This window comes from Aspergillus aculeatus (assembly GCF_001890905.1).
Source record: "Aspergillus aculeatus ATCC 16872 unplaced genomic scaffold ASPACscaffold_1, whole genome shotgun sequence".
NCBI lineage: Eukaryota > Fungi > Ascomycota > Eurotiomycetes > Eurotiales > Aspergillaceae > Aspergillus > Aspergillus aculeatus.
The window spans coordinates 2,266,980-2,289,262 of record NW_017962976.1 but is presented as its reverse complement, the minus strand read 5'-3'; the positions used below and the strand labels follow the sequence as shown (position 1 = coordinate 2,289,262).

Here is a 22,283-nt window from a genome sequence, read left to right as displayed (position 1 = left end):
CATCTCATCTCCCCCCAGCTGTCCTGGTTCGATTTTAAAACACCCTTTGTCCTCAAGGACACTCTAGATATCTCGTCGAGGGAGTTTCACTGGAGATGTCATGACTTCTCATGCGCCAACGGAGCAGCATTCCAGTGACGGAATGGCTACCGATCCTCGTCTCGGGTATCATGGCTCCAAATATCGCGGGCTGGATCCCGACTCTCATACTGCAGAGAAATTGGTATGTGCCTACACACAATCCACGTCCCAGCTGCTGACCCGACAAAGCATCATGCCTCTCCCAAACACATACACATGACCAATCGGCGATTCTTCATCGGCCCCATTCCGCAGGGCTGGTTGCAGAATCACCGTAAATCGTGGTGGAGGACAAGACTCAGGCTGAGTAAATACTCTTCAAGGACTGTCACTTTCTCTGCAGATCCCATGGTCGCACGTTACACTGAGGAGTACGAGAGTGATGATTATGAATCCTCTCCCGAAGAAGAGTCAGCTGGTCTGGCCGATACCACTGAAGACGAAGCAACAGAACGGGAATCAGAGGACGAAACCAGAGATTGTGAGGCCCGCCCGCGAAAGAGCCTACGGACTATTCCCTACACACTCTCTGAAGACAATGGGCATGAGGTCTCGCGGACGACTACTGCAGACACAAGCCGATCAACTTCTAGAGAAACAGCGAACCACGAAGGCGCGTCTACTCGAAGACAAGATGGTGGCTCTGCTTATTACACGGCCCACGAGCGCGGCCCAAGCGATGCATCCTTGGAACCCAGCAGGATGGAGTCGGAGCAACCCACGCGGGAACAAGACAGGCAAACGCTACAGGTTCCTAGCCAATATGCCGAGAGTCAGTCAAGCCCCATGATTCCTGCTAGCGATCATGGATCCACAACTGGGTTGCTAAGGCCAGCGTCGCGATCCAAAGGGAAGGGAAGAGCACCGTCAGTGTCGACACCAGCAGATCTAGAGCAGCATGAGCCTCGGGTGGAGAGCGACGAAGAGCAATCGATCCCGCAGGGCAAGCGAGTCAGAAGTAATCCTCTTCACCCACTGCACAAAAAGGCGGTCAGATACAACCTGGATGACAATCTCTTGGACAAGCAACAGCGGCTTTTTTCGCGCATATCGAGGACACAGGGAGTCTTGTCACGACACCGACCGCACCGACGCAAAATCCAGGAAGGAGAGGTCCTGAAGGCAGAGAAAATGCTTGTTCGGATTGAGGAAACACTACAGGACAAGCTTCCTGATGACTATACAGAGAATGACAGTCTCAAGTCAGAGAATCGGGTTGTGGATCAGTGGCGAGAATACCTCGTGGCGTGTCGAGTGTCTTCCAGTCCGGATGCGCCATTCTCTCTCCAAATGTACAAGACTCGTGTCATACCCGAGGTGCAAAAGGCAGGCACGCGGGTGTCACCGCAGTATGATATCCCGCTGGGTCGCAAACGGACCAAGGTAAATCTTTATTCACACCTGGACAAGACAATTGTCATCTGGGGGCCGTGTAAGCGAGGGACGAAGATCTTCATTTTACGGCCGAAGTCTGCGGCGCATGCTATGGAATGGTACACTTTCCTGAGCCAGGTGCTAGGCAGGCGCCGTCCATCTTCACTCCCGATATATGTCCCAGACCTTGGAGTATCTCTTGTTTTCAAGAATCCGTTCGAACAATTAGAAGCAATTTATTCGAACAAGGGGAAGGGTGGTGTTCTGGGTCGCGCTGCAACGAAGGAGAAATCTGTCGCTACAGCGATCGTGCGCGGTTGTTTGGAGATGCTGGAACACCGCCCCGAATGGGCGGAGGTTTTGAACCGCTGGTCCAAGACTGAGATCATGGGGCTTGCCTGGAAGCGGTATGATCGATTGGAATGGATTTTTGGTACCAATGAAGCGAACATGTACGGCACAATTGCGATGCATACGACCCATGAGCTCGAGCTGCGACCAAGGCAACATTATCAGACGTACGTCAAGCACGACCACGAGAAGGAGGATGAGCCCCCACCGGTAGAGGGCTTTCTTGTACGCCTCACGTCGCAGCGTGGTGTACACCAGCGATTGAATAAGATGTTTTTCAAACGACTGTATTTCTTTACTCAGGATCACCACCTGTTTTTCTGCAGACCCTCCAAGTCACTGCCCCCGGCGCCTCCGAAGCTCGACCGCGATGAGACTACCGTGCCCTCAGCGCAGCAGATCTTAGACGCATCGCCTCTTTCCTACGAGGTCGATCCGTACCCCTTGCAGGACGGCGAGATTACATGGTTATCGAGTGGCAATAAGGAACACATTACCAAATACGACGAGCAGGCTTATGCTCAACAGCAAAGAAACGCCCACAACATTGAGCATGCAGACGGGTTCATTGATCTAAGCCGGGTCAAAGAAGTCCGCAATGTGCACCGTGATGCTTGCCCCGCTGACCCCAATCTCGAACAAGGGCCCGACGTCGATTTCCAACCTGACGCGACAGATTCGCGCCGAGATGACGGCGCCACGAAGCAGTTTGATGATGAGAGGACGTTTGAGATGCTCCTGCACAATGACCTTGTTGTTCGGTTCCAGGCGTACGATGAGATCACCAAGAATGAATGGATGAAACGACTTGATGCTCTGGTGAAATACTGGAAGGTCCGGCTGGCGACCGATGCAGCGGAGCTCAAGGTTCTCCGCCAGCGTAATCAAGAACTTCTTGGAATCGATGAGGAGATGGAGTCGATCATGGGGCAATTCGCTCGAAAGTGGGAGGTCAAAAAAGCCGAGGCCTCGCCTCTGCTGCACAACATCTGTGCTCTGTCGGGCTGCCGGACAATCAAGGTACATTACACGCCACTTCAACGGAGCAGCAGATACTGACTGGAGTTGCAGATGTCTGGACAACTATATCGGAAACCTCGCCGCCACAGCACCTTCAAGCGATGCCATGTCGTCCTCATGGCCGGAAAGTTATTAATCTTTCGCACCTCCCTGCGGAAGCGCAACGGCGCCGAAGTGCCTCATATACACCACAGTTTGGAGACCACCATCGACCTGGCCGACTGCTATATATACTCGGGCCTTTTGACCGAATCAGACTTGCTCTACTCAAATCAGACGTTCGACAGCAACCGGCCTGGGCACCAATCCCTCCCGCGAGTCTATCTCTCGACAGATGTCTACACAAGTAGTGACGAGGACACCGCCATCGCATTCGTGATCTGGCAGCCCCTGCGCAGAAACTATTTCCGCTCACGCGAGTACGGGACCAAGGGAGAGAAGCGGCAACGGTTGAAGCAGGTGTCCACACTGGGAGTGCACGGGCGGACCATCGTCTTCAAGGCGCGCAGCCGTGTGGAGAAAGACCGGTGGGTGTTGAGTATAGCATCCGAGATTGACCGTCTGCAAGAAGACCGGCCGGAGGATGTGCGAATCATCTCACAGCAGACTTAGCGATTTTTTTCTTGTTTTTTGAAGTATAGCTCCACGATCCAAAACGCAGGATCAGCCTATTCTCTAATCTCTATATAGTCACCACACACACATGAAGGACGAAAGCGAGGAAATATGTACATACTCAATGCAAACAAACATAATATACACAACATCGAACACCACCAACAACAAGCTTACAGTAAACACCTTACCATCCCGACCGCAGCCTACGACAATTGTGGGCGTTCCAACTTCACAGCCTCCTTGACCACACGCTCCCTCACCTCCTGGCGATAATCCTCCCCAAAGCGACGCTCCGTATCGCCCTCCACAAGCCCCCGTTCCCAATCCTCCCAATTCAACCACCGCCACCTGGGCCACAGCACCGCCAGCACCCGGCCCGTGATCAGACTGCAACTCACCGGCCCGTAGGTATTACTATCCATCGACTTCCGGGGATCGCGCGCATCGCCCTCCAACCACACATGGTTAAACGGCACGACCTGCGCATCCTTCAGACAGGGTTCACGTGTCGTGATACGATCCCCGGGCAGTCCGACGACGCGCTTGATGGCGATGTGGCGGGGATTCGCGGGGGAGCTATCACACCGGAAGAGAACTGTTAGCCACCATTACCCTCTAAGAGATCCCCGGCCACCCTCCCCCCCTGAAGATGGTAAATAGCTTGAAGACTCACCGAAACGTAACAACCATCCCCCTCTCCAACCGCCGCTTCCGCTCCCACGGCCACAGCCCGCCACCGCCCCACATATTCACAAGCACCATGTCGCTGGCCGTATGCATCTGCTCGTAGTCCTCGTTCAGGTAGGGCGTCATGCTGGGCCCGCGCACCCACATCACCTGCAGCACGTGTTCGGAGAAGAAGAGCCCGATCGGGAGGAGCGGGAGCGTGGCGCCCAGGACCCGCACGGAGCGCCGGAAGGGTAGCGGGAGGGTTGCGTAGCGGGCGCGGAGGGCGGAAAGGAAAGAGAAGCGAGGGCGTTGGCGCTGGGCTCGGTGTGCCGCTTGTTGTTGCTGCTGCTGGGCGTGCGCCTGCGCTTGCGCGCGGAGTTCGTCTTGGAGGTCTTGGACGAGGCGGTGGCTTGAGGTGGTTGCGCGGGAGAGTTCTTCGCGGGGCACGACGCGGGGTTTTGTGCGATTGGGGTTCAGGTTTGGTGGTGTTGGTGGTGACATATTCAGTGCTGATTCGTTTGGAGGTAGGGAGGAGGTCCTTTTTGTTGGGGTTGCGTGCGGAGGAGCGCAAATGAGGATGGAGGTAGGATGCGGTCGCGGAGTTGGGGATGTTGAGGGTGTCCAGTTGTTTCGCGGAAACTGCGCTATATTATCGTGTAGCAAGGGTGGAAGAGGAATTGGTGCTCAATTGTGGGGGAAAGGGTATCAAAGTATGTCGCATTTGTCGCATCGGAGTGTGCGATGGAAGCCGCGGAGATGATCGTGATATCGTAATAATTATCGCGAGCTTGTTTGCGGTGTTTGCACTGGTCGTTTCGGGAACTTTTGTCCTGTAACCCGGGCGTGGATTCAAACTATAGCTATTATTCTACGAAGTATACCGTCCTTTAGGACGAATGTCGGGTTAATGCTTTTCACCAGAAATTCTCGCATCGACCAAGAATAAGTGTTGCATTAGCTATCATAATTGATGGAAAATCTCAATGTCGATGGGGGTGGTGTGCATTGCTCCATTCGCACAAGACCACTGAACATTCAGTCCCAGACGCCAGCCGAATCATAAAGTAACGAATTTGTCATGAGTTTTGTGCATGATTATTCATAGTCGCCAGTCTCAATTACCAATCCTTGGTCATGAGGCTATCCTTGGACAAAATCCCATCCGACGACGACTGTGAGCCATCCATGTCGATGATGCCGCTCGACTGGACGCTTTGCACGTCGGTGGCCGAAGGAGGCCGGTCGACCTCGACGGGGTCATCGTCCAATCTCTCCGTGCGCCCGTCCTCGGACTTGTCCACTTCCTCCCAGTCGTCATCCGATTTGATGGAGAAGTCCTCGATGTAGCTTTTACCTCGCTGCGTGGTCGCGGTCTCGTTAACCCTCTGCTTCTTGGTCTCCGGTTGGCCGTCCAGTCCGGGCTCCATGGTGGGCGCGTCGGGGAGCTTGGCTGCGAGTACTTCGGATGACAGTAAGGACTCACCGTCGGTGCTTGTTGACTGGGATTCACTCTGCTCGTGGGTGATGTCGTTGCTGGGAACATCCTGATCCTCGGGTGGGAAGAATAAACTAGCAGACGAAGGCATACTGTTAGTATCCACTTATCGAACAGTACAGACGATAACAGCAAAAGCTCCGATGAAGGCGAAGGGGAACCAATGGTCCAGACTTACGGCACGAGCTTCTCATAGGCCACCTCGTCCTTGCGCTCAAAATTGCAGAAGATGATGCGCTCCAACTTGCCGATATTGCCAGCGGTCTCCAGGAACTGGCGCGTCTCATCCAATACCGCCCGGGCGGCGGCTTCACTCGGGTACCCGTATACGCCCGTGCTGACGGCCGAGAACGCGATGCTCCTCATGTCATTCTCCACGGCCACCTCCAGACTGCGACGGTAGCAGCTGCGGAGCAGCGACTCGGGCCACCGGGCGCCCCCGCGTCGGCGCTCGGATTCGTAGATAGGTCCGACGGTGTGGATGATTCTTTTGCAGGGGAGCTCGTATGCGGCGGTGATCTTGGCGTCGCCGGTGTCGCAGCCGTCCAGGGTGCGGCACTCGCGCAGCAGGTCGGGCCCCGCGGCGCGATGGATGACGCCGTCGACGCCCCCGCCGCCCAGCAGGCTCTCGTTTGCGGCGTTGACGATGCAGTCGACCCCCTGCAGCTTTGTGATGTCATTGCGAACCAACGCGATCGTGTCGTTGAAGGCCTTGGACGGCGACGCCAGAGGGGACGCCGCGGGGACCAACCGCTTCAGCTTGTACAGGAGTGAAACGGACGGGATCTCGGCGAGAGGTATGAGGGGGCCTGCCATATTGCAGCACGGTCGTGTAGCTCGGATCGTAGTTGGTTCCCAGGAATCGTTTATCCAAACGGCGGTGATACGAAGTCTTCCCCGCGTTTTGACAAAGAGGTGGCGGGAGCCGGGCACTTGCAGCGCAGTTCAATTCGATCGAGGGAGATGTCCTGCACGAATGAGACAGTTCTTTACTTGGCAATACCTTGATTCAACAAGTATCAGATCAAGAAAGTATGCGATAGATAGTGTTCTCAACAGATGTTCTTTGATGCAAGTAAGCTGTTGTGGAGGGGGGTGAAGCTTGCTTGTCACACGTGATTGACACATGATTCACCCTTATCTTATCGCTGGGCCAACCCACAGGTGAATCTTGTCACAAACGTCATAGTGGGCTGGAATTGACCAGCAGAGCTCTGTATGTCTTGGGTCACTGTGGAAGGGAAGAACTCGCGGCTGCCTCAGGTTAGCAGTACATGGAAAGTGCGGTGTATCCTTTGCCTTTCTCTTAGGCCCCCGATATCACCCTGGTGCCAATTCATGACGCGAGACGAAAAACAACAACACAAAGCTCATCGCGAACCACGAAAGAGCAATTGCGCAACCAACTGATTATATTTGGAATTCGGTTTTGGAAAAGCAGACAAGCCCTTCTTCCTACAGCAATACAGGCATGGACAAGCTACTTCTCGAATAGTCTATCAGGCAGATAGATTCTACAGACCACGGTAGCAATATCAACGCCCAACCACCTCACCTCCGCGCCGTACAGTACTCCCCATACTGAATATGAATCTGATCTACGACGTCAGACCCAAATCGATCCACGGGAAACCCACATTCAATCGAGATCGAAACCTGTCACCCGACTAATCCTTACAAAACAGTCCACAGTTCTATATCCTCACCAGAACCAATAATTGCCAGCCCGGTACGGTACATGAGGAGTCAAACAACTGAATTATGCGCGGGTAGCAAACCAAGCGCCTGCAGGAACTGGAGATCTGTCCTCCTCTTTCGCCCCACGAAAAAGAAAAAAAGAGCCTCCGGATGGACGAGACGGAGAAGAAACAGAGGCTTGAGCCTCTTTCTTGGCCCAGAAATGTGACAGATGCTAAGGCAGATCAAGAGATCGAACCATACAAGGTTTAGATGTCACCGCTTCTTTGTGATCGAGCTCTCAGATCCAGCGCCGGGACCCCCTTCCCATGGCCCCGGGCTTCCCTGCCTGCTCTTAGATTACCCGATACGGCGCATGATGTATGCACGGTGCAGCTGTCCTGTTTGCTTTATGATCTGACAGATCGAGTCCGAAGTGATCTGTAACACTGCATCCGGGGTCGAGCAAGAGCAATCCACAAAGGCAGTAGACTACCGCCAGTAGATCCCAAATCAAGCCACATCTTGCAGATAGGACGCGAATGATTGGCCCAGGAGAGGGCAGGGCGAACTAATGCAAGGGCCAGAAGCAGGTTCCTTTGCACAACTGCGGGCTGATGGTGGGAGCTTTTGCACGCGACAGTTGAAACCTAAAGAATTATGTGGTTTGCTGGTTCCGTTTTCATTGGAAATGAGATGCATTGTGACTTGTCAAATGATGTCAGTGACAGTCTCAAGCTACAGGCCCTGCACGATTAGTCGCAATCTGTATGCACACACACTCTCTCTCTCCCTTCCTTGATATCATCATGCATGTGTACTGTACAGTACAAACTGCATCGCCACATCATCCCAACATCTGCATGCTCGCAGACAACCCTCCGCTTGCCCCCCCTGTTGCTGCATTTCCATGCATGGGAAGCACCTTCGACGGGGAGAGGGTCGTGTACGGGAATATTCGGACAACAAGAGGAAAGTGACTCGATCGTCAATCTCTTAACCTCTGCCACCCTGAATCACTCCGCATTCGGAGTTCGGATGCACGTCAGTAACCCCCCCCCCTTTGCGCACAAGGACAAACATATTACGAGTATATTTACTTTGTGTATGAACGACGGGGGAGAGGGCCCCGGCACAAGATGCACCCGAACTCATCCATGCTGCAATGGATGCAAGTCCAGCACTGCAGATTAGTGTGGTTGCCTTCCTCGCTGCCTATTCCCTCAGTAGGATGAAACCTTCTCAGCTCGGGATGATGATTAGCAGACTTTTGACAGACAGGTGCCAGATGCAATCGATCCTTCCAGGTGAGATTACTTGGAGAGAGGGTCTTGAAAGATACCTACGGATACTGGTTTGCCCATGCCCTAGACCGGCAACAGGTAAGCCGGCCATAGAAACAGAGTCACTCGCCTATCGGAGGTATCCAAAAGCAAAACTTTGGATCGATCCGTGACACTCGCGAGGCAATGCAATACTATACCCACAGGAATGTGAATCAATGTCTCAATCCGAGTAATCATGATTTCTTGAGCTTATACCTTTTACAAGTATCGCCAAGGCATGCCTCTCCCCTTCTCCAAACCTGAACCACGGGAGAAAGCTTTAGAGGGGAAGTGGGACGCTAGGGTTGTACGGGTATTGCGGCTCTGTGTATCTGCACTAAGTTAGACAGTAAGTTAACAGATCCCTCATGCGGTATCGAATCTAAATCAGGAGTCTGCATGGCAAGCGGGGGGACATGACACCCTCCCCCCAAAAAAACAATGGATTTGTAGTTTAGGTACTTTGTACAAACGTACCGTACACGACCGAACCCCTGGGGGGAGCAGTCGAATTTGGTTTAGCTCCACAGAAGAAAAGAAAGGTTCTAAGGTAGATTTTTGTGGATCAGTTTCGAGAAAAGAAACTTTCGCATCATACATGCGGTCCAATAGCTGGGTTCCAAATCATCCCCGAAAGAGAACCCGAACATCCAGTGGCTGGGACTAACTATTTGGAGTCTGGTGAGTTTTGTTGGCTGAAAGCTATCCTCTCCGGGCGATTCGGTAGATGCCAAAGAGATCTGGGTGCCGTCGTACCGGGGACGGAGACGGCGGGAAGGGCCAAAGCAAGGGGGAGAAGAGATGATGGGGGCGAAGGAAGGGGACGAAAAAGAAGTTCTTCGCTAACTGTCCGAGAAGGAGAAGAGAATCAAAAAATGACAATGAAAATGAAAAAGATTGGGGGGGCAAACAGATCGTCTACTCTGAACTAGTATTAGCACTGGTTTAGTTAGCTAGCACACCTCCTCCCCCCCCCTCCCCCCAAACAAGAAGGAATGGAAAGGATTTTCTTAACGTCGGTCCCCTTCCTAGTTGTGTGTCTAAACCTGAATAGTCAAGAGTCTTTTTTTCTTCTTCTCATCCATCGCTCGGTTCAAACCTCCAGTAAATCCCGAACACCCAAAACCTTTTGCACTACGTCTCGTTACTGCTAAGATACGAGTACGAGTACTAATGACAAACAGCTGAGCGACAGCCGAAAAGTGGAGGGAGGGAGGGCAATCGGTCTTCTCTTCCGTCCATTCAGCGGATGTATCCGTTGTGGACTGGTCAATGCAGAAAGAAGCTGAGGAAGGTACGGTACAGTTCGAACTTCGAACCTCGACCGTCACCCGAGGCCGCCGATTACTCTCGGCACAGAGAAGGACTAACTAACTCTTTAGTCTTACCTTTTTCTTCAAAATGCTTAGGTTACTTTTGTTTCTCTAGACCACGTACTCAGTTGAATGGGAAGATCTGAGCGCCCAAGCCAAAAGGGGCTTAGCAGTGGACAGTGGAGCGGCCGGCGCGCGCGCGATCCAAGATGAGATGAACTTGTCCCATGATCCTGTGCGAGATCGCTAATCCTAACCCGCTTGGGCTATCAGAAAGGTCATTGAATGTCCGGAACCACCTTGCGACCTTTCTGCACACCGTGGAGTCGCGGGACATCCCCGACAGAGGGGAGAGCTACGAGTAGATCGGATGGTTAGGAGACTAATTTACGCTAAAACTGTGGAGATGTACCAGAAGCAACACCGCTACAACAATCAAAAGAGAAAAAGCAAGCAAAGCATGCGTGGATAGGTTTGGGTCGTGGGTGGATGATTCTTGTCATGCGTAAGCCCTTTCACTCCACCTTTCGCTTTTGATGTACATTGCAGAAGACTAACATCTGGGCTACATACAGCATTTCCCTCCAAGCCTAAAAAGAAAAGAGAAGAGGAACCGTGATCAAGTTTTTTAGGCAGCCGTGCATGCCGAACCTGACCTCGCTACTAGTATGCCTTTTTCTTTTCTCACGCGAGGAAGACTAAGTACGTACGTATGTTTGTTGATTCTTTCGGTCTATTTCAACCCCTCGTGTTCACTACACGTTGTAGTCCAAACGCACTCCCCGGAAAAAAGAGGGGCTATTTACCTAGTACTAGCTTCATTGGCATTAATATTATTCATCCACCGACCAAAGGGAGTGGCATGTTCCGAGATTTCAGAGTCCACCAAATAGGTCAGGGCAGTGCTCCATCAAGCCAATTCCGTGAATGGGTAGATAAGGTCACGGCGAGCGAGCGGATGAGCCTGGAACTTCCGATCTGCATCATCACCAACCTACTGTAATTCGGTACAGTACATAGACTACTCGGTTTGTAGTCAGGAGGTTTAGTTTACACTGTGTACATAGCAGCGTCTGGGCGAAATCGAGCCACGAATCTAAAATCTAAACCCCATCAGAGCCAATCAATGGGCGTGGCCCCGGCGGCTGCTTGCGAGGGATCAGACACGAGGCTCTGGTGGTATAGACGATTCCAGCTGGTAAGTTATTGTCCGATCTTTGCCCCCAATACACGATGCTCTCAACTGGGATATACCCTGTAACTACTTCGTTATGTACAGTATGTATCAAAGAACGAAAAATTGTAGAACACGCCTTCGTATGGATTGGGTCTGGTCACATACTCCGTATCTGGAAAACGTATACAGAAACCTGGACCAGATGCAGGGGTTACCTGGACAGACAGCTTTCGTGGATGGCAAAGGCAGGGTTTTGTTGCGGATGCGGTGCTACAGAGCCATCGATAACATGGTTCTCATGTTATGGTATGCGTAGCGTTGTTGCCATGTGGTTCTAGCTCTCAGTTCGACTGCTGACGGAGCCATATTCTTCATTAGGTTGACATATACTGCGTGTTCGAATCTACCCAGCGTGTCCGCACGTAGCTCAAGCTGAATACATACACAAGTGACCATCGAGATACTGGAGCCTTCAAACAGGCGCACATGAACCCTGTGAAAATTGATCTGTTAGAGAATAGCCAAGACAGGCACGCTGAGCCAACAACAGAAGCAACCCCTAAATCCTCCACACATCATCCAGACCGCCGACTGTGATGGAACCGATGATGTACATACATGCATACATGCATGCATACATACATCTTTCTGCCGACTCCATGGACATGCAGTACAGTAATCCTTGCTGCTGAAAATACGGTCAATTGGGTATGGTATGCGTGAAACCCCCCAGAATTGCGAATCCAACGAGCCAGCCAGAGACTAGCCGTTGTTTGTTTTTCTCCCATCTCGAACAGGAATGCAGCTCCGATACGCCGCTCGGTTTGCGATTTGCGATTTACGATCGATTAGTTCTATTCATTCCTCAAGTGTCACAGATCATATCCTCCCCCCCCCCCGGTCGATCGACCTACAGCCTTGTTCGCTAGGGTTCGATACCCAACTGCGGGATGCTTTCACCTCAAACTTCGCCAGGTCGAAATCCAAAACATTGGAAGTCCCAAAAGAGACGCATGTCCTCTGTGGAAGAGTGGGAAAGAGAGTGTTGCCGCGCTAACTCCGGGCCTGAATTGCCGGATGCTGAGAGACCATAGACATGAAAGTCTCAGATACAAGCTCCAGTACAGTCACGGTGACAGTTTGAAGAAAGCCTCCAAACATCCGGATCCCTGTAAACTGCCAATGCCACTCTTGGAGAGATGTGGTTTGGAGAAATGAAAATCACCTGGATGGAAGCATTGAGCCAAATCCGAACCCCGAAAAAGAAAATGCCTTAAGGTACGACAACCCAAATCCCGAAAGAAAGATCTTACTGAGTAAGGTAGGTGGAGGAAGGGCACTGCAAATCTGTCAATCAGCTGAAACTATCGGACCCTATCGCCGATCGAATAATAAGAAAAAGAACCTGCCCCGCCGGTGCTTCCCGTCGACTGATTCGTGAGTGGATGATCCTTGGTTCGATTTGAGATCTGCTCTCCCTCGGTGCCATCCGGCCTAACCGCCCCATTGCCTGCCTGGGCACTTCGAGGAGGAAGTTTTCGGCAAATTTCTTTCTTTCTTTTTTTTTTTGGTCGAAATGGGTATGTAAGATCACTCACTGCACATTCCCCTTCCCTCTCCCGAAACTGTGAGGCTCCTAGCAACAAGGAAAGAAAACAAAGGCGGCGACCGACGATCGAGGTGGGTGGACTCCACCGTTCTCATCTTTGGTCAGGATGATATCAGACAATCTTATAGATGGCGGGCGAGGAACGGGGAAATGCCGAATCGACCCCTGCCCCCCCCCAAAAAGTTGCATCTCATTGGCATCATACGGTAGTCGTCACCTTGGCTTGGGGTTCTCTGGCTTTGCTGATCTGGTTGGCAAACATTTGGGTTCCAGGATTTGTTTCAGATCCTTACTCATCGGCCACGGGGAAGGTGAGGACGGATTTGACGGTGAAAATGAGGGGGCAGATTTAGTCTTGAACTGAGACCCTGGCGAGGTATCTTGGGTATCATCATGGCTCGGACTAAAGTAAGCATTCATATGCCCAAACAGACGGCGTATCAACTGTTATCTCTAGTGGATAGGAGAGAAAAAGAAAGAGAGACGGGCACAGAGGTAGATAGAAAGATCGATCGATCGGTCGGTCCGCCGTGGTTTCACCGCTTAAAGTACCGAGAGATTGGGTCGGTGGGGTCGATAGGCAGATAGGCGCTCGATAACATAGTCGGACAGGTCACATCAGTCCAGTCCGGTCAACAATCTTGGGACAGGTATCATTGTGCTAGGTACTCACTGGGCGCACACCTAAGTAGGGAACTCAATAAGAGGCAAACTGTACTGTACCCAAATGTAGACAATTACTAGCGTCAAGAGTTGAGTTCATAGACTAGACTAATGAGCACCAGACCCAGATAGTCGTGCGCCCTCATATAGCCAGCCCCATTGATAGTGAAGCGCCCCTAAAGACATAACTTAGTATGTACTGTACATAGTATGTAGTGGATAATGATGACTGAGCTCGCGCGACCGGCCGGAGTCCGGCCCCCCGGCAGTCGGTATTGCGGTATTTCGGCATTGCCCGAGATCAGACAGACTCCTGCTGTTTACACGTATGTACTACTGATAGTTTGCAGTGCAAGGCCATGTCAAACGATGTCCATCCCAGCCGCCTGCCTTATCATCCATCGACCGGGGAGTGGGGAAAAGCGACCAAGTCTTATTTTCCAAACAGACGTGGCATGATGGTGCCAGTCTTTTCTAATCTATTTTTCCAATCTATAGCCGAGCGAATGGAGGTGTCTGATGTGGATACATGACACAATTGCATCTCTGATTCCAAATTATACGTAACCTATTCTGGAGGAGAGAGAAAAAAAAATAATCGTCCCATTCGACTTTCGGCCGGAAGGTAGTTAACCACACCACCGTGCTGTAGTGTACATGGACACATACGAGCATAGCATGTGTTGTGAATTGTCGATGGCAATAGTTCGGAGCTTGGCGGAATCCAGAACCCCATGAGAATGTGTATACTTTGGAACTGTCAATGTTGGAGCCGACGTGCTTGAAAATAGCCAGCCCTCTTGAAGACAGAATTGATAGAGACTTATGAGTCCGAATGTACGGTATGTATCCATAAGTCCCAAGGAGAACAGGATCGATGATACCGACTGTCATTCGCCCATTTGGAAGGGAAAGAGGAGGAAAGCCAGGGGACGGAACCTTGAATGAATGTGAAAGGTTGAATTGGCGGTGAAGGAACGAAGGAGGAGTCGGGAACGGCAGGGACCCACCGTCATCTGAATGAGATCTCACATCTTGGAACCAAATCGCCGCCTAACACCGAGCGGCAACGTTTTTTGGAGGGGCGGGGCGTGGTAGTTGGTCTAGTACGTATGTAGTAGTGGTAGTGGTAGCGGTAGTACAGGCGACGATGGGACGGGGCACGCTCGATAAAGCCCCTCAGCAGCTCGGTCATTAGTGCTATCACGACCGTACTCTGTATGCGTAGGCTTGTGATGGTACTTTTCCACAAGCATTGATTACTACTCCAAGTTATTGGATCTTGGGACGGATGCAAGATGGGAAAAGTGAGATCTGATGCAAACACGATGAGATCCGATCGGTGGTTCCTTCGATTCGCAGTGGGCTTCTGCCTTTTACCGGAAAGGTCCAAACTCAACCGAGTCAGATTGGGAGTCCACCACCACCACCTATTCTAGTTGCTCAACTGCTCGCCTTGTGCACTTTTCAGTCTAGAATTTAGAGGCAATAGCCTGCACTATTGATCATATCTTATTGAGCATGTGATGTGAAAAGAAAGCCCCAAAAAAATCAGAGATTCGATTTGATTCAGTCCATGTACCGGGGTATCCACAATGTGAGACGGTCGAGTAGACTAACTAGGTACAACCTAGTAGTAGTCACTATTGGCCAACACAAATCGTCATCACCATCATCATCATTACCACTATCATCTCCACCCACACTAGTTCGGCCATTGACCGTGCAGACGCCTCAGAATGATCAAGCCTTCGTGCAAGCTCGGGTTCCGCGGGGGTTCTGGTCGGTTCTAGTGTGTCTCTCTAGTCTCCATCTGAGTGATTTTTTTGGCATCTATTGGGCCACGAGGCACTGCAGAAATGAGTCCCGGGACGTACGTACATTGCTTCTCCAGAAAGAGCAATAGAGAGATGTCTACTCTGGAGTAAACACGATCCACTCCGTTATCCTCCTCTCTGTTCTCGTTTCCTCGCGCTTTTTCATTAGTGATGTGGATTGCCCTGACTCCTGACTGAGTCCGATGCGGCGGTCGCGTGTCTAAACTAAGGTTACCCGATCTTGTACTGCCGACGTCTAGATTCAGGGCCTGAAATGACATATCAATTTTGTCCTATAGCCGTATCATCACCTGCATACCATTAGTTCTTGCCGGGGAAACGGTGACCGAGCCGGGCGGCCCGATGGTGAAATATTCTTTTCAAGAACTTGATGGTAAAAGTGGTGGCCTTTACCTCTCTCAGCTGTGTACAGTGGGGAAACAAGGCTGGTGTACATACAAAAGGATACTGGGGGCCATAGCAGGGAAATGGCACCCATGACATCTCTAAATAGACTGCGTGACTGCGTGGATAACATAATATTGGCACATTCTAACTCGAAACATTTGCCAGACTGGCAATCTCAGATCGATCGAACCGGGGGTATAAGTGTAAAACCAGAACAAGAGTATAACAGAACGATCTGTAGAGCCGAACAAGTGGGACAGAGCTGAAGCAGAAACAAAGCACATGCAAGGCCTGTAGCGTCAGATTATAACCAGCCGCAATAGAAAGGATATAAACAACAGGAAATAACAACAAAAAGCAACAAGTCTATCCCAAATGCCTTTTAACTCGTCGTGCAGGGGGTATTAGAGTAAATCCACGAAACATCCGGAGAAAATCAAAGCAAGTCCCTGTGCTGGGACATCTTGGCAACCAGCCAACCTGGAAGCGAACCGCAGAAAGTCCACATAAAACCATTCAAGAGGATGTGATGAAGAAGAGCAACCGGGGCTCGAAACGCCTGATGCTTCTAATTTCAAAGCCAGTCCCAACGCCGAGTGATGAGCTGATAATAACTTCAATGACTGTTCGGTGACGAGGTGTCGAGTGAGGTCTTGGGCCTCAGATTTGAACCCATGGACGCAGCTTTATTAGCGCCCATCTTGCGCGTCAGTTTGGCGTAGTGCAACCCGCAAGCATTGCACAGGGTTCGCGCTCCGTCCGGACCACGGCGCCATTCGGGTGTTTCGGCTCGGTTACAGCTATGGCAACGCCCGGGGGGAGCAGCTTTCTGCAGATGTCACTGTTAGCACTATCTAGGTGGCAAGATAAATGATATCATGGATTGGTGATTGGTGAACGAATCAACATACCCCTCGTCTTTTTTTCGAATCAGGTCCCGCGAATCCACCATTGGTTTTGAAATCTTCTTGGTACATTGCCACGTGATCCTCACCATGAACACCGCTGGGTTTGAAAACTTTCCTTTGCGCCATTTGCTCAGCCAAAGCATGTTCGTTCAGCACTGCAGTTCGTATGCGAAGCAAAGCCTCTTGGTTGCGGCGTTGTAGATTGAGCATCTCCTCAATCTCGTGCGGAAGTGGCAACGACCCCGTTACTGGACCAGAGCGCTGCGTTTGATGCGCCCTTGCTGCATAGTGACGCGAGAAATCCAGAGTCCGAGTGCTAATATCAGCTATTTCATTCAGTGAGGTCTCCACGTCATAAATGTCTAGATGACGCTTAACGGGTTCACCGTAATGATGCCCAGCCAATGGAGGGCGAGCTGGAATCACCCCCTTCATTTCCTCAGCACGGCCGGTATCAGGCATTCCTGGTTTCCAGCCTGTTCCGCCATAGGGTCGAGTATCATAAGGAGTGGATGGATATGATGGCGCATTCGGAGGAGGTTGTGACTGAAACTGGAAGGACTGCGAGAAAGTGCCGTATCCGTTGGGAGAAGCCACACTGCCGGCAGAAGGAGGTGCACTGTACTCATAGCCAGAACCAGTCTGGGATCCGGATAATGAAGTAAGACCAGTCTTCGCACTCTGCGTAGGTGACTTTCCCGAGCTTAGCGACTGTAGAGATGTGGTTCTCGAGTCCTGGGTGTTGATTGAGGCCAAACTCGACCGCGACGCCTCCGCTTGCAACTGAGGTTGGTGGGGAAACGTTGACTCGCGCATGAAGGTGCCGGACGAGGCGCCGTTTGAGAACGGGTTAGGTGGTCCAGGAGGCCCCTCTGTGCCCGGTCGCCCAGCAACGTTAGACGACAAGGGGGGAGGGTGGGGTGCATGGTGAGCCTGTTGTGGGGGAGCCGATGTGGGCGCAGGATAGGGCAACGGATTATCGTTTCCCAAAGCCTCATGAATCGACGGAAGCGATTGTCTCTGCGGCGGCTTTTCCTTCTCCTCCTCGAATGCGCGCCGTGAATCTGGCGGTGATATGTATCCACCTTGTAATGAGCTTGTGCTGGCGGATGTGGAGAAAGAATAGGGTAGGGATTGCGACGGATACATGGATGTTGGACTCAAAAGTGGTGTCGGGGAAGATGTCGGGCCCATGGCGGCGGAAGGATGCTTTGCGCTGTAGTTTGGTCCGTCTTTTCCGAGAAATCCCAGTACGGGGAGGTGCTCTCTAGATTGAGGTGTTGACTTGTCAGTAAAATTATCCGACGAACGTTGGCTCTATGCAGTGGCATTGCCATTTGACAAGCTGAACTCCCATGAGCCCCGTCTAAAAAGAGACATACCTGTGCCTGTGCTCAGCTTCTAACGATCCCATCATGCCAGTAGATTACAGCAAGATAGAGGGAATCGAATGGATACGAGGGTTTCATCCACTGTGTCTTTGACTCTCGGTCCTGTGTGTGATTCGCTATGAGTTGCGATCTATCGCGCGAGTCTGTCGGGGCGATTTAGACGGTGAGGGTTGCCCGGCGAAGGCGGAAGAAATAAAGGCAAGCAACGAGATCTTCGGCGGAGTGTGGATGCTCGTCAGAAAAGCTGGGATCCGCGATAAGAATTTGCTTCGGGTAGACGACTGCGAGATTAAGCAAATGTAGAGATGAATGATGAAGTCGCCTCGCTCCACAGGTGTGTAATCGGGAGTGGTGGCGGTTGTAGGTGTGGAAAGCGGAATAGCGGGCGAAAGTTGTAGGAAGGGACTCCCAATGGGTCGTCGGACTGGCTTAGGGGAAAAAGGCGACAGAGAGCGGCGATTTGAAGTCAGCGCAAGGTGTGGAACAGACTCCGTGAGGATTAGTGGCAATGCGATCGCCTTTAGAGCAGCCGCGATTATCAAGTGCTAAGAACTATAGGACGGCGACAACAAAATGACACGCACTCGCAGCGCGCAGTGAACTCAGAGTTACCCTTCCTGTTTTAACTGACTGGGCTTGCACTCCCAGCCAAGGCTTGCACTCCTCGGATTCCAGATTGAGGTTCTGCAGTCAGGATTTTTGCTTCGTGTACAGTCTTTTGAAAAGATCGATTTGACAATGTTTGAGTTCGCGGGAGCGGCGGAGGCGCAGTAAATGCAAGGGATAGAGGTGAATGCGTCGCGTGGAAAGGGAGACGTTGGCTGGTCTTGTTTCCTTCCCTGCCTTGAGTCTTTGTAATCTGTCTGATAGATCTCCGACCTTTCCTTTCCCGTCACTATCGATTGATAGAAAGCACAAGGGCGGGCTGGTGTGAAAGAGAAGAATAATGGATCAGTGTCGGCGGAGGCAGGCAAGATATGAAGGTGGGATGACAAGCGGACACAAGGGCGTGTCCGGGAAGATCCAAGGAAAAAGAAGGCGGGGACAGGATGATTTGATAAATGTCAAGGGGGGGGAGGAAGAGTAGCAAAATATGGAGGGATTAGTAACAGGATCTAAGATGGCTCGCGAAAGAACAAGGAGAATCTCCCTCACGATTGGAATGCTGGAATTAAAGGAAAAGAAGAAAGTCAAAGAAGACTTGCGCAGAAGATATTAGTAGGTGTAGAAGAAGAGAAAGAGGGTGAGGTGGGTAGTCGGCAGCACCAGCAGGGTAAGTAGGAACATAAGAGGAAGAATAACAATGGAGATGGAAGGAGCAGCATCCGCAGAAGACTAGAATAGTTGACTTAGTACTGGTAAAGAATATTTTTATTATTATCATGATGATGATTATTGTTATTACTATTGTAATTATTATTTCTGTGAATATTATTTTCGAAAAGGGAATTTAGGGAAAAAAAAAAAAAGGAAAAAAGGAAAAAGAAAAAAAGAAAATAGAGATCGAAATTAAAATTATGCTTGACCAAAGAAATACAACTTCAACACCCAGGGCCCGCACACACACGAGATACGGGAGGATCCAAACAGGAGCTACGTACTAGGACGAAGTAGTCAGTACATCGGGCCAAGACAGATGAGCTCAGACCTGGGAAAATGGATGGAAGAAAGACAGGCAGGTGGAGGAGCCAGACCGGACTATGAGATCGTCGAATCATGCTGGCGGTCGTGACCACTTTAAAGTTACGGCGAATTACAGAAGCTTTACGGGCTGCGAACTGCGGATCTTCCACAAAGTGTGGAGTGGGTTGAAATCATATTGGCGATGGGCGGATATCGCAGTGGAGCGATGGAGCCTTACCAGGGGGGGCGTTGTCCCTGGCCTTGAAAAATATTTTCTTTTCTTTTTTCCTTTTGGTTATTTTTTCTTGTAATTCTGCAAGAGACTGAATCAAAATGCTACGTATTCAAGATACGTACTACAATACCATTGCTTTCCAGATTAGCATGCTAGTACTAATTAGTGCTTAGCTCCTGCCACTTCTCACTATCTATAAGTGCAACCAGCTTCTCCCTCGTTACAATCCGGTATTATTTCATAACATGTTACATTATAGAATCGGCGAATCTAACAGCATCTGTAAGCGCCGGGTATCTTGCTCCAAAATCATCAGGTATCGAGGACTCGAGGAAGATTAGAGAATAGCTTACCCGTTCTACATTTCTATTTATTTTTTCTTTTTTTGCAAAAATAGGATCGATCCTGTATATTGGGTTTTGTTCAGCTCCCTACCTAAAAGTTTTGGATTCGATGAACCTTGACCAGTGTCGGGTGTAGGTCAAAACTTCTATCCTTATAGTTTATGCTCTACTGTACGTCAACTAAGAAATCCGGTTTATGGCTCGTCGAGTCCATACCTATAGCTGGGGCTCAATGTCATAACCAAACATCATGGAACATTCGGACCACGGATAATCGGTATGGGTATGTAACGATTTCGGAGCCGACGGGAGCAGGGGCAAGCCAAAAGAGGGGTGGTGCACCGTGTCTGAGGAGGGGACAGAAGATAATGTTAATCAATGTTAATATCGGGGCAACGATAAGTGGTCCGGATATCAAGATCCAGAGATCGCACGCTACGCAATCTGAGGGAATGTGCCTCTATTTTCGGTGCGGAAAACGAACACGGGACGCTCAAAAGATATTTCACCGAATTGAAGTGGCTCTTGACTAAGTAAAAAATCTACGCCGGTGTTTGCTGTCCCGAATATTATCAAATGTAGATAGATAATGTGTAGATGGGAAGAAGTTGTTTTCTGGTCATCATATCTGGTGCGAGAAATTGAAAAACATGTGGTATAGCACCCCAGTCACCGGGATCTCTCCCTGTTTTCTGAAGGAAAATGCATCACACTCAACTAAAATATTATTACAGAGGCTGGATAGACAGAAATATATTCTTACGGGTTTAAGCTTCTGTGGATGAAGAGAAGAATCGAAGGCGATGGCCATCTACCACGCTTTTCGTGAGAAGGAATTCTATCCATACTACCGACGCTGCGGTGTTTTGCCTCGACACTGTAACTTCAACGTTGCGACCCATGACGAGCTGCTTGGTAAGGCAGCAAAATGCTACCTGTGATCGATACTTAGATCCGAATGTTGAACCCAAGGTATGTCAAACAAACATACTGGAATCGAAGTTGGCACAGTTCCCAGATCGTTGATTCAATACCTGGTAACATACAGGGAGCTTTGACCTCTTTGACCAACATAATCTTCTCCAAGGTCGTCAGATTGTCGCCCTGATCAAACAAGGTTCAAGACAAGGCCGGAGTAGATACACACATACCCACCCAGGATCAAGGCCAATTCCAACGGAGAACCTCGCTGGACAGAAGGCACCTTTAGCGTCAGCACCGGCTGCGTTAGAAGGAAGGATAGTCTCCGACCCTGGAGATCTGAGAACGATCTTAGTGGGGAAATGGAATCGCGCATCAGCAAAACACCTGCAAACACACTTCGCCAGCTGCAGCTAGCCCAAAAGATATGCACAGTTGGGATCGCAGCTAAAGTATAGCCTGCCATTCACCCCGAAGCACGGCGTGCGGAATTTCCAGCTGACGCGAGCCATGGTCAGCTCCCCTCCTGCAGCGAGGAACCAGAACTTTTGGATCAGGCTGCTGGGCCCTTTGCTTTCACTTGCGATTTGAAGCTATTTGTCATTCGACATGAAGGGGCGGGGGGCAGGGAGGGGAATAATTTAGTTTGTAAAACGAAAAGCATTGTGGAGGAAAAGATGAGATAGAAGGAGGGGAAGAAGAGTGTGCAGCAAAGTATAGTCGTGCCTGCGTGATTTGTACAGTACCATGGTACAATACAACGCTCCCCGCTTTCCCTTGCTCGAGATCTCGGGCATAGCCGTTTGTGGGTGGCACCATCGTCATCACCACCTTGATCAACATTCCTGATGATCATTCAACATCCGTTGCAAAGTCAATTTAGCCTTAGATAATAATGTAGGCGCTGGTTGATTACTGTCTTTCTTTCTCAATGGGGGTTTCCATTGCCCTGTTCCTTTGCTGCTCCAGCCGCAAGACTATAGCTCGTTGGGTAACTTATAAGTGTTGGGTTTCTCAGTTGCTCATTGCTCTGTAGCCTGCCGTGGTGAGCAAAATGTTATCAGAAAGGGCAACAGACTATTGAAGACAATGAAACTGAAGCCCCGATCATAGTGCTCTAGGAAAAGAGGAAATCTGTCCATGATATGTGTATAACAGATGCGTTCGAAGCGTCCAACGGACGCTTTCGCCTTCGACTAGTTATTGCTTACTCGATTGGGTAGCGATTGCACTCAGACTTTCGATCGATCGATCACTAACCCAG

The 22,283-nt window shown here is 50.6% G+C and overlaps 4 protein-coding genes across 4 annotated transcripts; 1 reads left to right on the top strand and 3 right to left on the bottom strand.

The window, feature by feature from the left end:
- Positions 1–142: 142 nt before the first annotated feature.
- Positions 143–3,438, top strand: ASPACDRAFT_19857 (sporulation-specific 71 family protein; the record flags this gene model as incomplete). The annotated part of the gene is made up of 3 exons (XM_020198903.1): positions 143–223; positions 271–2,826; positions 2,878–3,438. 3 exons carry the CDS (start codon positions 143–145, stop codon positions 3,436–3,438), a joined length of 3,198 nt encoding a protein of 1,065 aa, XP_020061296.1.
- Positions 3,439–3,647: 209 nt separating this feature from the next.
- On the bottom strand, positions 3,648–4,614 carry ASPACDRAFT_38520 (putative mitochondrial inner membrane protease subunit Imp2; the record flags this gene model as incomplete). Its single annotated transcript, XM_020200456.1, has 2 exons — positions 3,648–4,020; positions 4,118–4,614. 2 exons carry the CDS (start codon positions 4,612–4,614, stop codon positions 3,648–3,650), a joined length of 870 nt encoding a protein of 289 aa, XP_020061295.1.
- Positions 4,615–5,064: 450 nt separating this feature from the next.
- Positions 5,065–6,534, bottom strand: ASPACDRAFT_74485 (uncharacterized protein). The gene is made up of 2 exons (XM_020204228.1): positions 5,787–6,534; positions 5,065–5,682 (listed from the first exon to the last, which is right to left on the bottom strand). Exons 1-2 carry the CDS (start codon positions 6,422–6,424, stop codon positions 5,232–5,234), a joined length of 1,089 nt encoding a protein of 362 aa, XP_020061294.1. The 5' UTR covers positions 6,425–6,534; the 3' UTR covers positions 5,065–5,231.
- A 9,679-nt stretch (positions 6,535–16,213) lies between these two features.
- Positions 16,214–17,699, bottom strand: nsdD (GATA-type sexual development transcription factor NsdD; the record flags this gene model as incomplete). Its single annotated transcript, XM_020200455.1, has 2 exons — positions 16,214–16,426; positions 16,509–17,699. 2 exons carry the CDS (start codon positions 17,697–17,699, stop codon positions 16,214–16,216), a joined length of 1,404 nt encoding a protein of 467 aa, XP_020061293.1.
- Between the last annotated feature and the right edge of the window lie 4,584 nt (positions 17,700–22,283).